Source organism: Sylvia atricapilla, chromosome 29, assembly GCF_009819655.1.
Source record: "Sylvia atricapilla isolate bSylAtr1 chromosome 29, bSylAtr1.pri, whole genome shotgun sequence".
Taxonomy (NCBI): Eukaryota; Metazoa; Chordata; class Aves; order Passeriformes; family Sylviidae; genus Sylvia; species Sylvia atricapilla.
The window spans coordinates 1,045,098-1,069,882 of record NC_089168.1 but is presented as its reverse complement, the minus strand read 5'-3'; the positions used below and the strand labels follow the sequence as shown (position 1 = coordinate 1,069,882).

Genomic DNA, 24,785 nt, shown 5'->3' with positions numbered 1-24,785 from the left:
TAAAATACTTTTTAAATTAGAATATATTAATACAAAATACAAAATTCTAAAAATAAAATAAATTTAAAATAAAAAATATATTTTAATTAAAATTCTCCCCTCCTTGGTTTTATTTCCAGCCCAGAGTGTTCCCAAACTCCCTTGGAATAAATAAAATTATTTCAGCCTCTCAGAAAGAGAAATAACTCCAGAATTTTCACAGAGAGCACAAAAACAACACAAAGGATGTGTCAGCACCTTGTTTATTCCCTGTTTGATTTATTCCCTGTTTACAGCCTTTGTCATCCCAATTCCCATGGATTTCCTTTTGGGAATAGTCTGGAAGGGCCCAGGGGGGAAGTGGGAGGGGATTGATTTCAGATTTCACTTTCTGGGTCAATGCAATGATATTTTGGGTTTAGCTCTAAAGCAGCTCCAGGAACCATTTGTGGAAGGTTTTCCCTCTGTGTTGTTTTCCCCTGCACAAGGAAATATGAAATCCTCCCAAAATAAGGAGCTGTCCATGCTTTCCTTCCTTGCTTCCTTCCTTCCTTCCCCTGGAAGTTGAGCCCAGCCCTGTCTCTCTGCTTCCAGAGAGGAAAAGAAAACAGGAAAACCAAAACAGGAAAACCAAAACCGAAGCACAGGATCCCACTGATCCAAACATTCCCTTTCTCCAGAATTTATTTTGTTTTTCAGCCTCCTCTCCTTCCTGAAGGCCCAGGGCAGCTTTTCCCTCTCTGCCACTGCCCATCCCAGTCAAACTTCACTTTGCAAATCTCCATCCACCAAATCTGATGGAGTTTGGCCCTGCCTGGGGAGGTGGCACTTCCATCCTTACGGAGCAATTCCGTATCTTCTTCTCCCCAACCACTGTCCTTTTGAGGTGCTTCCATGCGGGAAAAGGCTCCTGGATGGGTGGGATAAGCTGATGGCAGCAGTGACAGGTCATGGCCCCATCCCAGCAGCAGATTCCAAGAGGCTGGAGCATGTTCCAAACCTCCCAAGGGCTGTGGGAGCACCTTTTCCTCTGGAATGTCCTCCCTTCCCTGGTCCACAGCTCCCAGACTCAGCCACACATTCCAGGGGGACACCAGAGCCCCCTGAGCCCCCAAAGTGTGGGGAGAGCTTCAGGACCTTCACCTCTTCCCAGCCTCTCCCTGCCAAGCAGCAGGGAAAAGGAGGAGGAAAAGGCACTTCCCAATTCCCTGCCGGCTCCAAAGAGGCTTTGCAAGGACGGGGGGAAGGAAAAACCAGAGTCCAGGGGCATGACAGGAAGGGAAATGGAGGAACAAGGGCAGGGGTGCACCAGGAGCTCCACGTCTCACCTGGCTGCTCACACCACCAAAGCCCAGGGATTGAATTTTTAAGCTTCTCTTATTGTCATTTTAGAGCTGACTATAAAGGGACATTTTTTGGTTTTACCACATTCAGGCTGGTGGCAGAGCCCAAAAAGAACCCTCAGAAATGATGGGGAAATGGAGCTTAGGGAGCAAATGCTTTTCCTTTGTCTTACCCCGAGTGCTCAGGAGTGGCTCATCCCAATTTATGAGATGCTCCCAATGCTGTCCCACCATGGAGAGCATCCCTCTTGTACCAGTAAGAGACAGAAGGAGGATCCCAAACCAGACCAAAACCCCAACTGTGAGGAAGGAGAAGGCGCCAGATAGAGCAGGGAATGGTTTTGTACATTCAGAGTTTATATTTGAAAAAAAAAAAAAAAGAAAAAGAAAAAGAAAGAAAAAAAAAGAGGAAGGAGAGGAAGAATTTGAGATTAAAAAAATAGAACTGATGGGAAGCGGTAGCGGAGCCTCCACCACTGCACAACACACGCACGGACACACGAGGCTGGACAACACGGACCCCCGGGGGGCAGCACCCCCGGGGAACGGGAAACTGCATGGCTTTATGGGACCCCTCAGGTGGGAAACGAGCCGCTCCTCCGTGTCTGCCTTGGCACATCCCTGAGTCACGCTCCTGCTCCTCGACAGCGGCATCGAGGCACCTACGTGTGGGAATGGGAGGAAAAAGAGGGAAAGAGGGAGAGAATCATCAGTGGAAGAACCCAGCATCAGAGATCTGTGGGGTTGTTCAGGTTGGAAAAGGTGTTTAAGGTCATCAGATCCAACCATTGACCACCATGTTCGCCACAGGCCATGTCCCCAAGTGCCACATCCAAGTTTTTGGAACTCTTCCTCTTCCAGGATGATGACTCCACCCCTGCCCTGGGCAGCTGTGCCAGGTCTTGGACAACCTTTCCATGAATTTTCCCCAGTATCCAGCCTGAACCTTCCCTGGTCAATCTGAGGCTGTTCCCTCCTCCTGTCTCTGTTCCCTGGGAGCAGATCCCACCCTCCCTGGCTGTCCCCTCCTGTCAGGGAGTTGTGCAGAGCCACAAGGTCCCCCCTGAGCCTCCTTCTCTCCGGGCTGAACCCCCTCAGGAGTTCTGCAGCCCTTCTCCAGATCCATTCCTGGCTCTGGAGATGCCCCAGCCCCTCGATGCCCCTCTGGGTGTAGGGTCTCAGTGAGATCCCAGGATTCCAGGTTCCCACCCTGTCCTGCAGAGAGGAGCTGGTGTGCACAGGCGGTTGAGCTGAGATGCCCTCTCCTCTCCTCTCCTCTCCTCTCCTCTCCTCTCCTCTCCTCTCCTCTCCTCTCCTCTCCTCTCCTCTCCTCTCCTCTCCTCCTGCTGCCTCTTCCCAGGAATGTGCCCCTTGCTCACAGCCCTGGCCAAGGCTCAGGGAGGCTGTGGGGATGTGCTGTCCCTCCAAGGTCACACCACAACTGAGCCTTTACCTCTTTCCTCCCAGATTCAGAGCGTTTCTGTGTTCATGGTCAGAGCCTTCCACACCGTGGTCTTGGACATCTCATCTGAAATGTTGATCTCAGAAGGATCAGCCCTGCAAGGAATATTCCACAGGGTATTCTATGAGGATGGGTCTGATCCCACCGGGAGCACTGGCAGCAGCCAGAGGAACAGGACAGCCTGGAAAACCAGAGCTCAGCTGGTGAGGATGGTTTGGCTGGATGAGGAATTTTGGGAATCAAGCCCTGGAGCTGCAGACTGTCATAGTCGAGATGGTGCTGCACTCAGAGTGCTTCAATAAACACTTCAGAAGGCTTCAAATATCAGCACCACGTTATCTAGACATCTTTAATATCTTTTCTATGTAGCAATCCTATGGGCAGCTCCCCACAGCTCTGGCTCTTTCCCTCTGCAGTTTCAGCTCGCTGCTTCCTGACCCTAACTCTGTCTGTCCCCCACCTTATCTGTCCCTCACACGATGTCCTGTCCCTTCCTCCTCACAGCAGGCCAGCTCCAACTGAACTCTACCAACTCACTCACTCTTTTATCACACCCAGCTGTGAGGGCACGGCTGTTCCCTTTTAATTAGCTTTGGTAATTAACACAGCTGCAATATATGGGAGGCAGGATTGCCTTTAGCATTATCTCTGTGTCTTCCCACAGCAGACCCACTGCTGGTGTTTCCACCTGTGACCTCCCAGGTGGAAGCAGGAGGGTCTCCAGATCCCAGAAAGCCACTGGTGATGTAGTTTTGGGATAAAACAAGAATTATGCAGCCACTGTGTGGGGTCAGAGCTCTGCCCATGACCTCCTAAATTTCCAGTAAATTGGGATTTTCCCATTAAGATGACTGGGGATAAATCTGCAAGTGCAGAAACCTTAGCCAGACACTTCCCCCTGATCCTGTCCAGGGTCCTGACCTGGGGGTGCTTTACCTGTCAGTGCTGGGCTTTGGGGTGTCCACTCTGCTGGTCTTGCCCAACTTCAGCTGAACAGAATTTGCAGCAGCTGCTTCCATCATTTTCTGAGACTCCTGAAAAGAGACGAGTCAAGTTCTCTCTCCCTGATCCAAGAGGGGATAAAGGAAATTCCAGTAAAAACCTATCATGCTGCCCTCTCCTCTGACCCCCAGCACCTTTAGCAGCAGATAAAGACCCTCCCCTGTGGGTGAGCTTGGGGTTAGTGACACAGGTGGGAGCACACACTCACAGAAATGCAATCATTATTATTATTATTATTATTATTATTATTATTATTATTATTATTATGCTCATTTTAAAATGATAACAAGGCCTTTGTCCAAGTGTGAAACTCTGAGAATTTAGGAAAAAAAGTTCAGAATGTGGGATCCAGGCTGTGAGATCTGTTTGATTCTGTTCTGGTGTTCCCCCAACAGCTGTTGCCCAGAGAAGCCATGGATTCCCCATCCCTTCCTCCAGCCTGGAAGTGCCCAAGGCCAGGTTGGATGAGATTGGAGCACCCTGGGATAGTGGGAGGTGTCCCTGCCCGCAGCACAGGTGGCACTGGTGGGCTTTAATGTCCATTCCCACCCAACCCATTCTACGATCCTACAATTCCATGATTTAAGGATGAGCTGTGACAAGAATAGGGAATCTCACAGCCCAGAGGACATTCCCAGCTCCTGGAATTACCTCCTCTTCTTTGGCTTCATTTTTGGCATCGTCCAACTTCTTCTTCTTGCTTTCTGGCATGAGGTCATCCAGGAAGCTGAGCTCCCGCTTGGAGAAGCAGAAATCCATCACTTTCCGGACGAAAACAAGAGCCAAAACCTTCAGGAAGAAAAGGGAGAATGGGTGAGGCCAGAAATGGTCAGATCCCTCCAGGACTGTGGGCACCAGGAGCACCGAGGGGCACTGGGAACACTGGGAGCATCAGGAATACTGGAAACACCAGGAACACCTCTCTTGGGTTGCAATACAAGATGTATTCTATTCCAAATCTGTGGAAACCATTTGAGGAGGTGTTTTATCTTTATCCCATAACTCTGGGGAAAGGGGGTGGGTGTGTTCTGTTCATGGGCAGCTGCTAAAACCAGCTGGGGCAGAGTTCTTTATCTCTTCCAGGATCCATCCTCCCTCCAGGGGTATCTGCTGTTCATGGGCCATCCAGGCTCACTGCAGGGCTGAGACAATTCCATCATCCCACTGGGGGATGCCCCACCCAGGGGGAGGAGCCCAGCATTCCCACCTGGATATATTCTGGAAATTCAGAACAACAGCACAGACTGTTTGCACTGCATTCCCAAAGACCAGACCCATCTCAGCACCACTGGACCCTTCTACAGGATCATCTCTGCTCCAACAGAACCACATCTGTCACTGCAGAAGGGCTGGATTGGGCTGACACCAACACTCTGACCAACAGGGTGTCAGGTCGTGTTCTGACTCTGTCAGTGTTTTCTTTTTTTTGTTTGTTTGCCTTTTTCATAGTGCTGTATTTTTTATATTCCTGGTAAAGAACTGTTATTCCTATTCCCATATCTTTGCCTGAAAGCCCCTTAATTTCAGAATTATAATAATTGAGAGGGAGGGAGTTTACATTCTGCATTCCAAGGGTAGCTCCAGCTTTTCCCTGGCAGACACCTGTCTTTCCAAACCAAGACAACACCGTATCTCACCATCATGGGGAAGATGATGGCAGCACGGGAGGCTTTGATGGCCCAGAGCAGGACGAGGCAGAGCAGCTGGATGAGGGTGAAGAGGTGCACCTTGCGCAGGGGCACGTGGCGCAGGTAGATGAAATCCGGCTGGTGCTTGGCCGGCATCCAGAACAGCTTCAGGCGGTCAAAGAACTGCAGGGAAAGGGGAGACATCATCACCTGGGCACTGCCAAAGCTCCTGGAGCTGCTGGGATGTGGAGATTTTAAGAGCAAGGAGAAATCCAGGATCCCGTTCTGTTCCTCTTGGTAGCAGCACCTGTTTCCCCTTTGCTCCGTCCAAAAACCACCTAGCTTTGCCCAATAAATTCCAAATTATTCCAAGGTTTTCTCTTGTCTTTCTCAGCATCTCTTGGCCCAGGGCATCCCCCAGCAAGAATTCCTACCAGTGGAATTTCCTTTCCTTCACACTGAATTCTGCCTATTTCCCATCAGCAACCACCAGCCTGTCCTAAAGCCTGAAACAGAGCACTGAGCTGGATCTTCCCAGTGCTGAGCTGGACCCTCCCAGTGCTGAGCTGGATCCTCCCAGTGCTGAGCTGGATCCTCCCAGTGCTGAACTGGGGCCTCCCAGTGCTGAGCTGGATCCTCCCAGTGCTGAACTGGGCCCTCCCAGTGCTGAACTGGGGCCTCCCAGTGCTGAACTGGGGCATCCCAGCCTGAAAATCTTCCTGAGCCCCCACCCATCACTCCCTGACACAAAACATTTGAAGTTCCTGCTCTCAGAGACATTTTTTCCCATCCCAAGACCTTCAGGGAGAGGAAATCGCCTGGGGCAGCCATACCTGGATTCCTCTGAGTGACGAGACCCCCATGTACAGAAAGACCCCGTAAAGCACTGGCATCGGGATAAACTGGGGGAAAAATGTCATAATTAATGGCTTTAAATTTCATTTGCGGTATTGCCACTCTCTTTCACCACTCCTTTTTCAGGCACTACCTGAAGATTCCCAGCTTTCCCATGCTGGATTTTATCCAGCACACATTTTGTTCTCTGTGTCAGGCTGAGCTTTTGAGTAACATTTCATCAGAATAATCCTCTTTTCCAGAAAGGTTGGAGACAAAAAGGAGATTTCATCCATTAGGACCATATTTCATCTCTCTGAGACCTCCTGTGGGAGTGAAAAATTATCTCGAAAATCTCTTGTGGGAATGCATGGAGGTGACATCTCCTTTGAGCCTGGAGATAGGAATGGATCTGCTTTGAGCCTGGAGCTGGGATTGTTTGGTGGGAAGAACAAGCAGGGAAACTTGTGGAGGGAACTCTGAGAGTTCAGCTCCTGGGAGTGGCTCTTAGGAGGTAAGTGAATTGCAGCCAATAAAGTCCTGCTTGTCTGAAAATGTTGAATTCTAACCCAAAACAGGGGTGGGTCTGTCGGTTTTGTGTGGCCATGTTTGGAGAGGGAGGGTGTTTTTAATGTCTGTTTTTACTTCTCATGATTGTGCTGTGATTTTGTCAGCAATAAATTCAATAAATATCCCGAATTCCAGCCTGTTTTCCTGTGATCAGGACTGGTGTGGGATCTGTAGCTGTCCTTATCTCAAGCTGTGAACCTTTGCTCTATTTTCTCTCCAATCCAGCTGAGAAGGGCAGGGGTATACCAGCTTTGGTGGGATCCAGCCAGGATCCCTCTTACTACAGAGGGTGTTGAGGACACTTGGGAATTAAGGGATTTGTCTTGTTTGCTTGGCTCGAGCACCCTGTACCAGGTCTGAAGGGCTGGGAAGTCACCTGGGCTGGTCCCCATCCTGGCTTTGGCATCACCTCCTTGGGGAGAGAGGCCCTAATTTTGCATCCCCTCCCAAACTCCCATGGGTCACCAGGTGTTTTCCATCCTGTCTTGGCTTGAAATGCAAGATGTATTCTATTCCCATCTGTTGAAACCATTTGAGGAGGTGTTTTATCTTTATCCCATAACTCTGGGGAAAGGGGGTGGGTGTGTTCTGTTATTGGGCAGCTGCTAAAACCAGCTGGGGCAGAGTTCTTTATCTCTTCCAGGATCCATCCTCCCTCCAGGGGTATCTGCTGTTCATGGGCCATCCAGGCTCACTGCAGGGCTGAGACAATTCCATCATCCCACTGGGGGATGCCCCACCCAGGGGGAGGAGCCCAGCATTCCCACCTGGATATATTCTGGAAATTCAGAACAACAGCGGACTGTTTGCACTGGATTCCCAGAGAAAGACCAGACCCATCTCACTGGACCCTTCTACAGGATCATCTCTGCTCCAACAGAACCACATCTGTCACTGCAGAAGGGCTGGATTGGGCTGACACCAACACTCTGACCAACAGGGTGTCAGGTCGTGTTCTGACTCTGTCAGTGTTTTCTTTTTTGTTTGTTTGTTTGTTTGCCTTTTTTGTACTGCTGCATTTTTAACATTCCTAGTAAAGCAGTTATTCCTATTCTATATCTTTGCCTGAAAGCCTCTTAATTTCAGAATTATAATAATTGAGAGGGAGGGAGTTTACATTCTGCATTCCAAGGGTAGCTCCAGCTTTTCCCTGGCAGACACCTGTCTTTCCAAACCGAGACACCTCATCCTGTGCTTACCTTGAGCACAGAAGTGAAGAAGACAGAGCAGCCCATGAGCACAAAGATCATCAGGCCAGTGACCCTCTGCTCCCGGATCCCCAAGAACTTGGGCTGCTCGCCCGGCGCGGAGCAGTCGGACTCCACTTTGAGGCTGTTCACGTGGGTGATGGACAGGACAGTGGCAGCCACGAACCAGGGCAGCCCCATCACCGAGCACACCCCCAGCATCACAGCCACCATGAACAGGTCCAGGTGGTACCCACAGCCTTTCTGGGGAGCAAAAATGGAACAGGAGCATCCTTCAGGGACCAGGACAACACCAAGGGTAGGACTCAAACCCAGCTCAAAACCCGAAGCACAGGTCAGCTTCTGGGAACTTTAAATGAGATTTGAAGGAAGGACTGGAATCAAACACAAATTTCATGTCTTGCATGAAAATCTGGCAGGATCAGACAGAGTGTGTCTGGAGGGTTTGTACCATCTCTGCTTCTCAGAAATAATTTAAAAATTGATTGTTTTTCATTCATAAAGAAATTCCCACCATTTGCATGTAGGATGTGGCTCTGAGTGATCCCCGGAGCCCACTGAGATTCCTTCCCCAGCTGCCACTGATATTTGAAAAAAACCCACCCTTCTACATTACTCCAACATTCATTTGCTGCTCCCAAAAGTTGTCATCCCCTCCCTGTATCCAGGAGAGTTTCAGCCTGGTGTTACCCCAAACCTTCCCAAAGCATTTGGGACAGGAGCTTGTCCCAGCCCCACAGTCAGGGTGGGGATGGGGTGATCCCTGCAGCCCCTCACCTTGAGCCTGTGCTCCTTCCTGTTGACGATGACGGCCGTGATCTGCTGGTCCATGAAGATGAGGATGGTACAGAGCAGGGCGGGGATGAGCGCAGCCAACACTGTCCACCACGGGTTGGGCCCAATGGGGTTGATGAGCCACCCACGGTCGTCCCTGGTGGGCTGCAACACACGGTGGGATCAGCCCAAACCCTTCCCTGGCCTCCATTCCCCTCAATCCCTGTGTCCAAGCCTTGCCCAGCCCTGACTTTGTGTCACTCTCTCCCAGGGGGCTCTGCTGTGCCAGTGTCCTCTGTCCCAGAGTCCCCTCTCCCCTTGGGGCTGTCTTCCCAGAAGACAGGAACCAATCCATGGCCCTGGATGTGGCAGAGGAGATGCTCACACCACCAGCACCTCCTTCAGCCCAGCCTTGTCCTGCTGGAGATGGTTCTCTTATTCAGTGTCTGTTTTTGGGGCTGTCCCCTGATTTCCAGGGGAATTGATGCTCTTGGATGTCAAAGAGGAGATGGTTCCACCACCAGCACCTCCTCCAGCCCATCTCTCACCTGTCTGGACATCACCTGGTGGCACCTGAGGTGCCAAAAGCCTTCTCCACCAATCCCCAACCCCGTTACCTTGAACACGTGGGGGACATGGAGCTTGGGGGACGGGATCCCAATCCCGAGGTCGATGAGCACCATGATGACAATGGTGAGGAACACGGCAAAGTCACTCACTGTGGATCGGACCTGGGGCGAGAAACCAGGGCTGAGAGGGGCCAGGATATAAGATGGGAAACCTGGGGACACCCACAACGTTTGGACTGGTTAATCCCTAAAATCCCACCACTCCAAGGACATGCAGCCAATTCCCTTGGGTGGATATTGCTGCCGTGTTGGAGATCTGGGGATCTGGCGTGGAACAGTAAAGAGTTTAATTTGAGGGAAAATTCAAATTTTAATTCAGACATAACAACAAAACAAAAATGGGGAAAGGTGCCACACTTCAGGGTAAAATGGGAATAAGGCACTGAGGCATCATTTGTTCCTGTTTTTCCATGGCAACTCCTCATTTGAATGCTGTTCCAGCAAATGATGCTCAGAAGGGGAAAGAAATAAATAACTTTGGAAGAGCCGATTTCCCACTGCCTGAGCCAAAAAACATCACTCTGGAACAGGTGGTGAGGCAGGTGGGGAGTGCTACAACCTCTCTGCACTCATGGAAACGAGGGAAGGACATTCAAGGTCAGCGTTTCCCAGCCTGACTGAGCAGTGGTGAATCCTTCTGTGCTCCAGGAATGGCATTTTGGAAAAGGAGCATGGAGTCTGTCATGGGCCACCACCTTCTACCTACTCTGGTTGGGAAGTAACGGCTGGTTTTAAACTTCTTCAACAAACTCGACAGGACAAAGGTGGAGAAGAAGAGGATGCAGCACCAGAAGAGGACATTGGGCGCGTAGGGGCCGTTGTGTCCACAGGCAGGTCCTTGGAACTCCCCATGCAAAGAGCGACATTCCTGGAGAAACAGAGCATCAGGACACGGGGGAAAACCAGGATAACGGGGGAATTGAAGGTCTGGGTGCAAGATCCTTGATCCTGCAGCTGCCATAGGAGTTAATCAATATATAATATATCAATATATCTGTAAATATCAATATATCTATAAATATCAGTAGATCAATATATTATAAATATACCTGTGTATTATAGAAGTTAATCAATATATAATATATCAATATATCAATATGTTATAAATATATCAGTATATTGTAAATACGTCCATATATTTAAGGGGCAGCAGCAGCTGAACAAGTGACCCACAGAGCTGGAATTACACAGAGGGGAGCATGGTGGACCCATGGCACGTCCTCTGCCCCACCATGGCTGAGGAAAACATCAGAGAGGAAGGAAATGTTGGAAATTTGGGGATGAAGAGGGAACAGGGAATGAGGGCTGGGACAACCATGGGACAGAAAAAGAGACAAATCACCCCTTTGCAGTTGGGGCTCTCAGGACAAGGCCAAAAGGGGCTGGAGATGTCCCAAAGAGCTCCCGTCCCACACCTGGGCTCTGTTTCAGGGACTATCCCTGTGGGGCTGCTCCAACATGCAAATTTATGCGAAACCCTACAGACAGCAGGGCCTGGAGTCATTAGGAACCAATTAAGGAGGCCAATCACAGCCTTCAGGCAGGAACTTCAGTCCTCCGAATGTTCCAAGAAGCAAAGCACTCCCTGAACCTTGGTCAAGGTCCCACAGCTCGGCTGAGAGGGACAGTTCTTATCCCGAGGTTGGGGACAAAGTGAGCTGGGCAAGGTGGGCTCTCCTTCCCAGGACCAAGCAGGTTAAAAGTACTCCTGAGATTTAAGCAGGGACTTCTCAGAGCACTTTGAAGCCCAAAGTCACCTGAAGATGGTGGCTCTGGCACCTGTGAAGGCCCCTGGCCTCCCTGAGGAAGGGGTGGCCCCGGGCACTTACGGACACTGTGAGGTTTCCCCAGGCGATTCCCTGCACGTTGATCCCGTTGCTCTGCCAGAACCGCAGGGTCCCGTTGCTGGGATGAGCCGGGGGCTCACACTTACAGCTGGAGGAGGGAAACCAGGACAGGGCTGAGGGAGCAGTGCCGGGACAAGCCCAGAGGCACCTGCCGAGGGGTGAGGAGGAGAACACCCACTAATAGATGGTGAGGAGGTCGAGCTTGCTGTGCATGTGCACGGGGAAGGTCTCCCGCAGGTGGCTCAGCTTCTCCAGGGCCTCGTAGATGAAGATGATGCAGATGAGGGAGGCGAAGGCCTCCTCGGTGAAGCGGGTGATGTAGCACACCAGGCAGCTGGCGTCTGTGGCCACCAGCACCACGCAGAAGAAAGCAGTCCAGAGCCCAATGCACGTCCGCAGGGACAGATAGGAGAGCGTGTATTCCCTGGAAAACCACAGAGACTCCTGGGGGAAAGGCCAGCACGGGCCTCGGAGCCCCAAGCCTTTTTCCAGAGAAAACCAGGAGCAGTGTGGGAGTGTGTGGAGGTTGCAGGTGGTAGTTGAGGTTTCCATGTCCTTGAGGTTGCAGAGTGTGGGTGGAGAAGCCAAGTGTTTAATTAGCAATAATTAATGTCGTCTTAAACCCTTAAAGGCTGATTGAGGTTGTGGAAGGTTCTCCCATGTCCCATATCCTCCAGAGCCCCTATACCAAAACCAGCTGGGTTTGCCCCGGTCATCCACAGCCAGCTTGGGGCTGAATGAGAAGTTTAGTTCTAGTGAGGGGATTTCATCTCACACCAAAGGGACCAAGGATGAAAGGACTGTCATAGAAAAGAGCCATTTCCCAGGAAAAGCTCCTACAATAAAATCCCCCAAACTCAAAACATTCCAGTTAAAAACTACATGGATATTTTGGCAAAACCTATTTCCTCTTCCAGCAAAAATCAGGTTTAGAATTTTGTATTCAGTGGAAAATAAACCCTCCCTCATTCCCAAACCACAGTGATTTGTCTCACCTTCCTTGGGCATCCATCCAGAGCCTCTGGTTCCTCCTGCTCCCACTGCTTCATTTTAACCCTGAAACCCTGAAATGACCCCAAGCAAAAACCCCAAACAACCCAAGCCCAAGGGCTCTCACCCTTCCTGTGCAACAGCAGCAGCAGGAGACCTCTGTGACCCTGCAAAGAACTTAAATCTGACAACTCCCACCCAGAAAATGAGAAGAAAAACTTCTCATTTTGGAACCCTGGATGCTGAAAATATCAGGTTTTCTGTTCTGGCAGGTGATGACCAGAACATCATCCCTTTGACCTGAGGCCATGGGATGGCTTCCAGAGCTGAGTGATGGCGCTGGGAGTGTGCGTGTGGTTTGTATGGAGCTGTGTAGTGTCACAGGGTTTGGGGATATAGAGTATAGTAATACATATAAGGGACAATATGGAGGGATTTGGGCATTGCCTGAGGCCTTCCCCTTGACTGTCATCTTCCTCCTTCTTCTTGGGTTTGGGTGATCTTTTCTAATTGGTTAGTGAAAGCCCACCTTGTGGAGGTTGAGTGATCTTTAATTGGGTTATAAATGAAAATAACTTAGGTGTCATGTTTTACTTGGTTTTGCTGATTGTTTAAAAGTCCTTGAAATGAGTTAGAAGGGGCCATTTTCTTGCCTTGTTAGACAGAGCTCACACCTCATGAGACTTAGATAAGAAATAATAAACAACCAAGTCCAAACACGAGCACAACATGTCTATCATCTTCTGTCCAGACCTCGTTAGAGCTAACACCACCACATTCTCCCTGCTCAAAAACAGAAAAAAAAAATGTTTCCCCAAAAAAATAGAAGACAAAGATCTCACTTGCAGAATTTGTAGAGAATCTTCTCAAAGACCAGGACGGGTCCAGTGCTGCCAAGGATGGTGAGGGGTTGGCCAGCAAAGAGAGAATAAACCACGCCTGTCATGGATGCTCCCAGCAGCGACTCCATGGCACTCTGACAGGGAAGAGAGGGAGCAGGGAGTGAATAAATCATTAGACTTAAAAACCCCCCAAAAAACCCAAAGGAAGTTCACAGCAGCCAAGAGGTTTTGAAGATTATGGAGCGGGTTGGGTTGGAAGGGACCGACTGGTTGGGTTGGCAGGGGCTGGTTTGGGCTCCAAACACTCCCCACGGGCAGGGACACTTCCCCCCAGTCCAGGGGGGTCCGTTTGGGGCATTTCCCCCTCCCCACGCTCCCGGCAGAGAGAGGAGCTCACAATGTGGCCGTGGGTTGCCTCCCCCAGCAGTCCCCCAAAGGTGATGACAGGGGACATGCAGGCACAGTAAAGGAACAGGAAGGACGCCAGGCACTGCAGGCTCAGACCGTCCCGAAAGTCACTCCAGAACCACGGGGCCTTGCGCTTCACGTCCAGGACCAGACCTCCAAAGAGCCTGCAGGGAGGGAAAACCAGGCTGTTCTCCTGGGAGAGCACCTTTGGTTTCCTTCGGGCAGAAAATGCCTTCACTTGGAGGTTTTTCCAGACCTCCCCCCACCCCAAAGCCAGGAAACCCAAGTGTGCTGATGCTGGGGCTGGGCCCCCCTGCCCAGGTGTCCCCCCTGCCCAGACCTTCCACTTGCCCAGGTGTCCTCACTTCCCAGATTTTCCCCCTGCCCTGCCCAGGGCACCAAGGTGGCAACATGGGGCCCTTTCACTGAACCATGTGACCCCCAAAAGCTCCTGCAAGGGGAGGTGCCTGCTCAGATTTTGGGGGCAAAACAGAGGGCCCAAACCAGGAGAGCTCCCACCTCCCAGTTCGCTCCAGTTCAGGACCGCTGTGTTTCTCTGGCTTGCTGTGGGAGGAACTCTCATCCAGAGCTCCTGGCATCTTCCTCTTTTCCTGTGAACATGGAATCCAGCTCAAAACAGGAATTTTTCAGCTATATTATCAACTGCCCGCTTGTTTTGCTCCTGGCCTGGGTGAGCAAAACACCTGGCCGTGGCTGTGCCAAACTGGAAATTCCAAGTTTACCAGTATTTGGGTTGTTGTGCTGCCCATCCCCCTCGCAGCACTCACCTGGGAGGGGACGTTTTTGGGGGGCTCAATTCGGATGGATGGGTCCCACTCTCCCGGCGGCAGCACCGTGACCTGATCCAGAAACTCGTCAATGCCAGCCACAAGGTCAGCCCGATCCTTGGCTTTGTAGGCAACATCATGGAAAACCTGTCCAGAGCAGACCCAGGTGAGAGCACAACCCACCCTCACCAGGGCAGCCCGCCTTTGGCTACAGCACGATCATCTTCCCCAAATCTCCTGCTGGAAATGGCAGCTGGAAATGTTCCCCCAGCAGGAAAAATCTGGACACTGTGATGCTTGATCTCCTCTGTGAGGTCCCCATTCCTCATGGCTTTGAGGAGAAGTTCTGCCACCCTGGCAATGCCACCACTGGGATGGTGCCAGCCCTGGATGTGGGAAGGATGAGGTGCAGGATGGACCCCGGGTGGGATTTCAGCCCTACCCCCCATGGCCACACTGGAGGCATTGGCAAAAAGGGGAGAAATTCTTCTTCCCCGGACAGTGCCACCACTGGGGACAATGTCCCGGGTACCCGGTAGGGAAGGATGGGGTGTAGGATGCACCCAGGGGGGATTTAAGCCCTCAGGATTGAGGGTGATGTAAATCTGCCTGCTTTGGGGTGCAAATGAAAGGCTGGGACAGCAATTCCCCTTCCTCACTGCTCCAGGGACGGAGAAGAGTGAAGAACCTCAAAAGTGGCCCCTAGATCCCCCTAATCTCATCACACCTCATCTGTCATGGTGGTGGCCATGGACCTGCCGATCTCGTGGTACTGATGGGCTTTTCCTCCTGGCCCCAGCAGAACAAACAGGAACCTGGGCAAGGAAAACCAGACTGAGAGAGGGGAACGTGGCTTCACTCCAAGGGCACCCAGGGAAATCCCTGGGGCCTCAAGAGGGAACACGTTGGTTCTTTGTCTCCTCCATGAGCTGAACTGCTCACCGAAACCAATCACAAATCTCATTTTGGGGCCAATTTCATGAAAATTGGTCCATAGGTTTCAAAGATCCAGCAGTGAAGGGAGAAAGGTGAGGAGCAGCATGGGAGAAACATGCAGCTCCCACTTGTTCCCTTGGGCCCCAAATCATGGGGCAATTTCAAGTGGATTTGGGGTTGTTTTAAATAAAAACTTTTTGCTTCTTCTTCAGACCTTGTTGGGATGGGAACTTCCGTCATTCCCGACAGGAGCACAGCCGGGGTCAGGCGGACAAAGGCCACGAGGGGCTGGTGGAGGAAATCCAGCTCTCCCACCAGCACGTTGGATGCCTCTGCTCCACTGGGAATCTTCTTCATGAAATGCAGCTCCGCCTGGACAGGAGCAGCCATTCTCAGGGAATCCCCCAAGAACAAAGTCCTCAGGGCCTCCCAAGGTCTCTCTCACCCCCCTGGAGGTGTGGGAGAGGTGCAGGGGTCTCACCTTGCTCAGGTCCATGGCACTGGTCTCAGGGGTCACCCCGTTTTTAGCTTCTGCAGTGGTGGGAGAAGGGTGAGGGGTGAGGGTTTGGGCTGGGAGGGAAGAGAAAAAGATGCTCAAAAAGGGAGGAAAGGAGTTGGGGTGTTTGTTATTTACCAGAACAAGTCTAATGGGCACAAATCGCCCAGAAACCCCCAATCTGGTGCCAAAGCCTGGGGAAACCCTCACCTGGTGTCAAACCCCTGGAGAAACCTTCACCTCAGGCTAAAGACAGGCCAAAGACCTCACCTGGTACTAAAGCCCTAGGAGAGAACTTCACCCAGTGCAAATTCCTGGAGAAAACTTCACTTGGTGACAAATCCTAATAGAAACCTTCAGCTGGTGTCAAATCTGACAGAAACCCTCACCTGGTGCTAAAAACTGGCAGGAATGCTCAGCTGGTGCCAAATCCCTGGAGAAACCTTCACCTTGTGGTAAAGCCTGGCAGAAACCTCACCTGTCTCCATACCCCACAGAATCTCACCTGGGTCCATACCCTGCAGGACCTCACCTGCCTCCAAGCCCCACAGAACCTCACCTGGCTTCTCAAGCAGGTGCAGGTCCTGTTTCTTGCTGACATCAGCGAAGGAGCGCACGATGGGCAGGAGGTTGTTCCTTTTCCTCTCGTTCTGGTGGTGGTGCTTCTTCAGCAGCACCTCCCGCACCTTGGCCCGTGTGCGCTCATCAAACTCCGGCGACGGCTCCTGCTGGGCCAGGATCAGGTCTGGGTGGGACAGGGACACAAGGTCAGAGCATGAACCTGCCCTGCCAGAGCCACCCTGCCTTTAAAGCCCTGAACCCTGGATGTGGAGGGAAAACGGAATCAATGTAATGTGAGGAAATGGCTTGGAATGAGTCGTTATTGAACAAGGGTCAGCTCGTGGGAGACCTGAAGAGCCAGGTCCTGAAATACTCAAAAATGTGCAGGACATTCTTCTGTTTTGCTGCAGAACATACTCCTCTTTTACTGCAGAACTTTGTCCAGTCGCTCTCTAACCCAAAAATCACTTTCCAATGGACCCCACATTGCCACCAAGAGCTGCACACCCAAACCCCCCTGGCATCCTGGGAACCCCACCAGGACAGATGGACCCCCTGACCCCAGGGAGGGTCTCCCAGGAGCGAGGTCCCCACGGTACCGGCGATGTCCTCGACGCTGGTGGCGCGCACGTCCAGCAGCACCGTCCCATTGATGATGCAGCTGCGCAGCTCGAAGAGGCTGTGCAGGGACAGTGTGGCCACGTAGGGTTTGCTCCAGCGCTCGCCCCCGTCCTCCACGTCCTCCTCAAACTTCAGCCACCTGTGGATTTGGGGTGGGATCAGCCAGAAAAAAAAAAAAAAAAAAAAAAAACTGCAACGCCTCGAATAAAACCATGGAGGAGGTTCCTGCAGCTGGGAAAGTTCCAGATCCCAGAGAACAGGGACTCCTTTGCCACTGCAGCTGGCAGCAGGGATCATGGAATATCCACAGCTGAAGGGACTCACAAGGATCACAGAGTGCAACCCCTGGCCCTGTGCAGGACACCCCAACAACCCCACTGAGTGCGGTGACCCTGACCTCTGGAATCATGGAATATCCAGAGATGGCAGGGACCTATGAGGATTACAGGATCATGGAAATTCTGGAATTGGAAGGGACCCACAAAGACCATCAAATCCAACTTCTGGCCCAGGATAACCTTGAAAATCCCACAAATCCCCAAACTCCAATGTCCAAGCATTCCCTAAATTCTAGAACCATGGAATCTCCTGAGTGGGATGGGACCCACAAGGCCAATCCCTGGCCCTGCCCAGACACCCCAAAACCCCACTCTGTCCCAGACAGCTTTGTCCAGATGCTCCTGGAGCTCTGGCAGCCTTGGCACTGTGACCATTCACCGGGGAGCTGTTCCAGGAGGGGGTGAACCTTTTCCCAATATCCAACCTAAACCCCTCCTGACACAGCTTCCTGCCATTCCCAAATCCCAGGGATTTACCTGGCCGTCTCCTTCCACTCGGCATCTTCCCCCTCCTTCACACAGATCTCATCCAGCTCCGTGAACAAGTCATGGGGAACGTGCTGCTCGTCCTCCTCCGTGCCCAGGATGAACTGGACCCGCTGGGATGGGGTGTCTGGGGACAGGAGGGGATTCCCCATCACTGAGCCTGGATCATTTTCCAGTGGCATCACACTGGGACACTCCGGCCGTAAATGCTGGGCTGGCCCCTCTCCCACAGCTCTCTCTGGGCTCTCACAGAGCCAGGGGAAGGTGAAACCTTGATCCCATGCTCCATAAGGATGGGCTGCTTTCCTTCCCTTCCCCACACCTCCACCTTTACACCAGGATCCCCAAACCCACTATGGATTTAACTCAAAAGCCAGAGAAAAGTTTGGGAAAAGAAGAGTCTTGCTTAAAAAAAACCCCACTTTTCCCTGCTAAAACAGCCATACAAAGCATCTACCGGGGCCTGGGTGTGCAGTCCCGTGGTGGCCACCCCAGCAGGACTTACAGTGGTATCCCTGCTCCACAGGCACCGTGTCCTTCTCCCGCTCCCGTTTCCGGTGTTTCTGGCCGTGGGCGCGGTGGTGCCGGTGGCCCTGGCGCACCAGCGGCATCCGCACGCCCACGTACAGGGTCCGGTGGCCTGGGAAAACGGGAACGTTGGCAATGATCAGTGCTCAGCCAGTGCAGACGCCCCAGGAGGAAACCACAGAGTCATGGGAGCTCCTCAGTGGGAAGGGACCTGCAAGGATCTTCCAGACGCCACACAGGACACCCCAAAAATCCCACACCAATTTCCCTTAATGTAAATGTCAGTGGATCCCTGACTTGCCCAGACTTGTCCTTTTCTAAATCCATTTTACTCAAGCTTCAAACCAAGGGGTGGTTTGGGGTCATTTAAACATGCCTTGAAAGCAGCAAAACCCTCCTCAAATTCCAGCTTGGGCTGGACAACAACAGCACCACCATCAACCCTTAGATTTGATCATTAAGCAGGAGATAATACAATAATTTTTTTGTAGTTTTGAAATCTTTTTATGGCAGAAGGAGTCCCATGACGATGAACTCCAGGAGGAGAACAGGGAATCTGCACCACATCGAATGAGTCTCCTGCCCTCTCCAAGTGGGAAAAGCAGATGGGAATTATCCAACCCCATGGACACAATTCACACTGGGATCTCCACCAGGGCTTTAAAAGCCATCACATTAAAAATAAATCTATAATTTGTTGTCTGATCAAGAACCACGACAGGTTTTGATGCACTTGATGCGACACCAGGCAAAGGACATTGCAGGGACTTTTTCCCAGGGCCTGGTGGCCCCCCAGCAGGACCCCAGCAGGATCTCACCTTCCAGCTCCTCCTTCTCATAGTGGATGTTGACCACATTGCTTGTCCTGCCCTGGTCAATCACAGCCTCCTCATCGTGTCTCTAACGAGCAGAAGAAGAGACAATTTGGGGATGGGTCTGTGGAGCTCCCATCACCCATCCTGTCCATAAACCATTCCATGAGTATCACAGCTTCTCCTCCAGGCACAGCCCAAAAAAACAAGGACTTGTGGGAGGTTCTTTTCCCCTTCCCAAATAAACCCATCAGGGTGTACACAATGGGAGTCTACAAGGGTTACTACGGGGGGAGAGAGAATTCAGACCCAAATTTGGGCATTTCAGACCTAAAAATACCCAACCACCTGCTTTGGTTTTGTGGTTCCTTTCTTTAAAAAGGAAAAATACAGAGGGATTTCCAAGCTGGGGAGAAAGAGCCACTTTTGATCTCAGGGTGGTTCCTGCAGGACTCCCTGGGTGGCTCCTGGCCACAGGACCTGGCCACCAGTGACCTCCAGAAGCCCTCAAGGTCCTGCAGAGGTGACTTCATCCCAGCAAGGCTCAGGCTTCTCTCAGTGTGAGTTCTCCACGGAAAACAGCCTTTTCCATCTTTTAATTGAGATTTCTGTGCAACCTGGGCTCATGGGAAGGATTCCTGTCCATGGCAGAGCGGAGTGTCCAATGTCAGTTTTCCAACCTGAACCATCCCATGGTTCTTTTATGCCTCAAATACTAAAGGAAAGACATCACCACTGCTCACCTTCTTTGTCCCCCTGGACAATCTGAGAGAACCAAAATTCCATCATCGGTGCAAAGGAAAACCCTGCAATGCCCAACCCACGTTTTCTGTCTGTTTCCCGATTATTTCTCATTTAAAGGCTCAAAGGGAAGGCTTGGGGTGATTGAGTGGATGAGATTCATCCTCATATCGACGCCGTTGCGGCAATGAAAATGATTCAAACAACAAAAATCACACCCAGATTTTGATTCCTGAAACTCCAGGTGGAAAAGGAGCAATATCCTGCAGGAACTGGGAGAACTGGCAGGGCTGCTGGATGAAATTCCAGGAGCAGGAGCTCCCCCGTGCCCTGGGAACCAGCTCACAGCAACCACAGCTGGAATTTGTAAGGAAAATTTCCAACGTCATCGGGCAGATGCTGCTCTTGTCTTGATAATGATGCCATGAGGTTATTGGAAAATGGAGAATAAATAATGGGTTCTGATTTCAGCTAGGAAAACCAACAGAGAATCTGCTGCCCCAAATCCTTGCTTCAACCAACAGGTGGAAAACCTTTGTGTCCTGGTCACTGGTGAGTGTGATGAGGAAGAGGAGCAAACGTTCCCCTTGGGAATGAGTTGCTGGTCTCTGAGTACCAATTCCAGAGTTCACTGTTGCTCCCTCCCTGCCTTGCCCACGTTGCCCAGCAGCCGGATTTTCCTGCACCAGTGGCTTTTCTATCCTCGCTCCAGTGACATCCATCACCCCTCTCCTGGCTTTCCTAGCACCCTGATCCCTCCAGAGCTGCCCAAACTCCAGCCTTGGAAAAGGCACGGGGTGAAAGGGCTCAATAAACTGCAATTAAGAATGGGAATTATAATAAAATGGTGAATTTGAGCACACCTGTAGCAGTGGGAATAAACAGGGATTTGAGAGTGGCAGATTTAAATCTCCCGTGGGTGACACAGGCAGTCTCTGTCTCTCCCAAAAAACATTTTGCCAAACCTCCCCTCCTGCACTGCACTGAAACTCCAGCACGATTTGGGGGAGTTTTCCCCCCATTGAGATGCAGAGCCCCAGCCCTGCTCCCTGGGATTGTCCCAGAAAGGGTCACTTTGTCACTGCCTTGGGGACCCTTGTGGGTCCCTCCCATTCAGGACATTCCATTCCCCTTCATCCTCGTGGCAGTCCCTGGTTTTGGGGGACTCCAGATGGATCAGGGGGTCAGATTCCCCCGGGACAAGGTGGCACCTTGTGTCCCTCAGCCCCAAAAAGGGGCAGAACCAGAATGCACGGTGCCAGCCCCAGGACTCTTTACAGCCACACTCCCCAAAACTGCCCACTCGGAAAACACAGCAGAAGGGAAGAACCCAGCTCTGTTTTATGGAAAACTCTGCGGAATGGGGTGAAAACACCACGTCCTGCCAGGGAAAGGACAATCAGCGTTTGGGTGGGTCTTAAACCCAAATTCCCAAAGAACAAGTGAGGTACAAATTATCAGGAAAAGAAAACATCATGGGCAGGGCTGATTTCCATCCAAATTTCCTGCAGAAAGTCAAGGAATTCCAGGAAGGTCTCGCTGTGGCACAAGCCTCATCCCTTGGGGGATCCTCATCAGCCACAGCCAGTCCTGCCACAGGACGGATCAGCCCCATTTTTCCTCTTCTCGCTCTCCAGCCCCTCCCGACTTCCCGAGCTGAGCTAATCCGGCATCTCCATCCTCCAGACTCGTTTTAATGAGCGCCCTCCCCGGCGCCGCCGGACTCGAAGGTCTCCTGCCCGGAAAGGTGACCCGGGTGTAAAATGACCCGGCCGGGGAAAGCGACACCGAGAGCTGAGCAGGGAAAATCCCACCGGGATCCAAGCTCGGAGCCCCACTGCCGGGTTATTAACCAGGATTGAAGCTCCAGCAGCTTAAGGAGGGGTAGGTGGGCACCTGTGGGTCCATGGATGCTCCAACATCCCATCGCCCTTCCCTGGACACAGCAGAGTCCCCAAAATCACCCGGAGGTGACACCGAAGGAAGAGGTCCCGCTTCAAACTGTCCCAGCCAGGCCACTCAGATGGACTGGTTCTCCTGAGGAAATTCGGGGCGATTTAAGGACTTTGTGGCTGTGGAGCCACGGGTTTGGGATGGAGCAGGAAGGAGGGATGGCTGCAGAGCACGAGCTATCCCAAGATACCTGGATGGGTACCAGCCTTCCCTCCCCATCCTTCTCCACTGCCAACAGCCTGGGAACCACCAAATCATCCAGACTGGGCTGGAAAGGGGATGCCGAGCCTGGCATTGCTCACGCTGGAGTTTCAGAGCAGCCAGGGTTGTTTTAATTTGCTGTTTACCAAGGAAAAAAACTCAAATTGGCTGCCTGGAAGTTGTTTTTTTGGAGACACTGAAAGGAATTGCTTCTAGGAATGAAATCAGGGATGGCTGGAGCAAAGCAGGAAAACCCATTTCAATCTCCCTCTATGTAATGTGTCCTGTCCCCCTCTCCAAATTCATATTCGGTTGGCATTTTGTGTCCCCCAGAGGGATTGGGGGGGTTCTGCTTCAATTTCCCTGGCTCCCTGCAACTCCTCAGTTTAGGAAAGAAAAACTCCTGCTCTGGGAATGTTTTTGGGAAATTGAAGAGGAGGAAAAGCTCCAAGCAGAGGCTCAGGACCAGCCTCTTGGTCCCCAGCCCAGGGCACGCCGGCAGCGCCGGGAGGATTGATGTCACTCACCTCGCCCAAGGTGCAGTTAATAATTCATTAACAACCGACCCACAGTTCTTATGGAACCGGGGGTACCCGGGGGCTGCTGAGGGGACAGACCAGAGAGACCCCCCCTCAACTCTCCATGTCCCTCCTGCTGGACAAAGCCATCGTCCCTGGGGTCCCCTGGACCTTGTCACTCCAGGGACCCCTGGACCGTGTCACCCCAGGATCTACACTGGGATTGGGACTGCACCCAGCTGGAAATGGGGGAGGGGACAGGTTTCTGGAGCCCCAAAATGGGGCTGGGGAGGGACACGCCGGTCACAACCGAGCATCACCAGGACGCGACGGTCACCAGTGCAGGGCCGACAGAAACTCCGTTCACGCCGTAATTTCCGGGCAGATTCATTAATTCCCAACCTCTCATTAATTAATTCCCCGCCTGTTGTGGTCACCCGGAGCAGCTCCGGCTGGTCCCGTGGGCGCGGGGCGGGGGGGGACAGGGACAAGGACACGCTGCAAGGGGAGGGGACAACTCAGCTGTCTCCTGCGCCCCTCCCGCCCCGGGCGCGGGCTGGGGACACAGCACCTGAGCCCCCCGGACTGCGGGGCTCTGCCGGGGTGACAGTGCCGGGGACAGCGCTCCTTTGTCCCCTCTCCAAAGGGCCGATGGTGGGGGGGAAACATCCGGATTCAGAGGAGGACACGGGGGGCACCCAGTGGGGACCCCCCCGGCAGGCACCACGCAGGTGCCCTTCCCCCCTCTTCCCCTCCTTCCTGGAGCGCCTCTCGCCCCCCCTTTGCCCCCCCCATTCCCATTCCACTCCCCTCCCACAGCCCCGGCCCCCCAATCCACGGGCGCCGCTGCCCCTCACCCCAGCCCGCACCCCCGGCACATCGCTCCCTTCCCCCCCTCGCTCGGAAATGCCGCAGTGAAGCCGCGGAGCATCCTCCGGCCGCACCGGGGGCTTCGGGCATCCCCCCCCCGGCGGCCCGCACCTGGTAACTGAGGATGCCGTCGGGCTCGTTGCTGCCGGCGGGCATGGCTGGGCCGGGCCCGGGCAGCCCCGGGGCGGGGGCCGCCGGCTGCAGCCCCGGTGCCGCTCACACCGGCTCCAGCATCGCCCGGCGCCGGGGCCAAACCCCGCCCAGGGCCGGCGGCAGCAGGAGGAGGAGGAGGAGGAGGAGGAGGAGGAGGAGGAGGAGGAGGAGGAGGCCGATGCCCGGCGGGTTTCCTGAGGCTGCGCTTGGGAAGCGCCCCCCGCCCCGATTCCCTCCAGCATCGCGCGGAGCCCCTCCGCCCCGGGGATCGCCTCGGGGATCGCCCCGCTGCCCGCCCGCATCGCCCCCATCTGCCCTCCAGCACCTGCCCTCGGCTGACCCCCGGCCCCTCCTGATTCCCCGCGGCAGTTAGGTGCCCCCCCTCCGGAATTACCCCCGGGATCCTCCTGAGCCCCTCCAGTGTCACCCTGATTCACCCCATCCTCCCCCAGCATCCCCACCCCGTCCCCTCTGGCATTTCAGTGTCCCCTCTCCAGAGCCATCGCCCACCCCTCAGCACCATCCTGCCCCCCCTCAGCCTCCCCCCACTCTGCTCCAGCTCCATCCCTTCATCCCCTGGAGCCTCCCCCTCAGTGTCACCGCCAAATCCCCTCAGACCCCCCCCAGCCCCTCTCCAGCAGCAGCCCCACTTCCCCTCCACCAGCCTCACCTTCAACACGATCCTGACCCCCCCAGACCCATCCTGTTCCTCCCTGACACCATCCTGACCGCCCCCCCCGCCAGCTCACTCTGATCCCCTGAAGAATCCCCCAAACCCCATAACCCCCCCCAGCACCCCCATGGCCCCTCCTGGCCTCCTCCATCATCTCCCTCTCCCCTTTTCGCCCCAGCTGAGGCCAAACCCGGCCCTTTGCTCTCCAAAAATCCCCTTGTCCCGGCAGGAAAGACTCAGAAATTAGGGAGGGTTGAGCTGTCACCTAAAACTCTTCCAAAAATTTCATTTGGAAGTCACTGAATTGCTTGGAAATGCACCTTTTTTTTTTTTTTTTTTTATCCCGTTTTCCAGTCTCTGCCTCCTCGAGCTCGTGTCCAAACACAACAGGATCACGGAACATTTCTCTTTCCTTAATGAGGGATGAAAATCGAGGGTCAGTTATTAATTAACAGAGGCATTAATGACTTCCCATCCTCACTGGTGGCACAGATTGGCTCCTGCTGCAGATGGGGGGAGAGACTGTCCCCCCATCCCTCATTTCGGATGACAATTCCCAGGAGATTTGGGACAAGTCAGAGAGTTTCTCCTTAG

General features: G+C 52.9%; 1 protein-coding gene across 1 annotated transcript; it reads right to left on the bottom strand.

Annotated features, from left to right (window-relative positions):
- Nucleotides 1-223: 223 nt before the first annotated feature.
- LOC136372846 (electroneutral sodium bicarbonate exchanger 1-like) lies at nt 224-19,166 on the bottom strand. Its single transcript, XM_066337685.1, has 24 exons — nt 19,089-19,166; nt 18,248-18,382; nt 17,734-17,869; nt 16,897-17,057; nt 16,296-16,481; nt 15,722-15,810; nt 15,455-15,612; nt 15,032-15,119; nt 14,305-14,451; nt 14,036-14,127; nt 13,506-13,680; nt 13,109-13,242; nt 11,455-11,700; nt 11,259-11,364; nt 10,136-10,297; nt 9,418-9,531; nt 8,804-8,965; nt 8,018-8,269; nt 6,248-6,316; nt 5,424-5,597; nt 4,438-4,575; nt 3,721-3,818; nt 2,776-2,879; nt 224-1,984 (listed from the first exon to the last, which is right to left on the bottom strand). The coding sequence occupies exons 2-23, from the start codon at nt 18,351-18,353 to the stop codon at nt 2,792-2,794; spliced, it is 3,081 nt and encodes a 1,026-aa protein (XP_066193782.1). The 5' UTR covers nt 18,354-18,382; nt 19,089-19,166; the 3' UTR covers nt 224-1,984; nt 2,776-2,791.
- Between the last annotated feature and the right edge of the window lie 5,619 nt (nt 19,167-24,785).

Bases quoted from the DNA above. Each gene is read 5' to 3' on its own strand.
- LOC136372846 (XM_066337685.1), bottom strand. From the start codon at position 18,353: ATGCCGCTGGTGCGCCAGGGCCACCGGCACCACCGCGCCCACGGCCAG. The intron at 13,681-14,035 runs GTGGGAGCTCTC...CCCTCCCTGCAG, and splicing joins GAACTGGAGCGAACTGGGAG to GCTCTTTGGAGGTCTGGTCC. The intron at 2,880-3,720 runs GTAAAGCACCCC...TATTCCTTGCAG, and splicing joins CCAAAGCCCAGCACTGACAG to GGCTGATCCTTCTGAGATCA.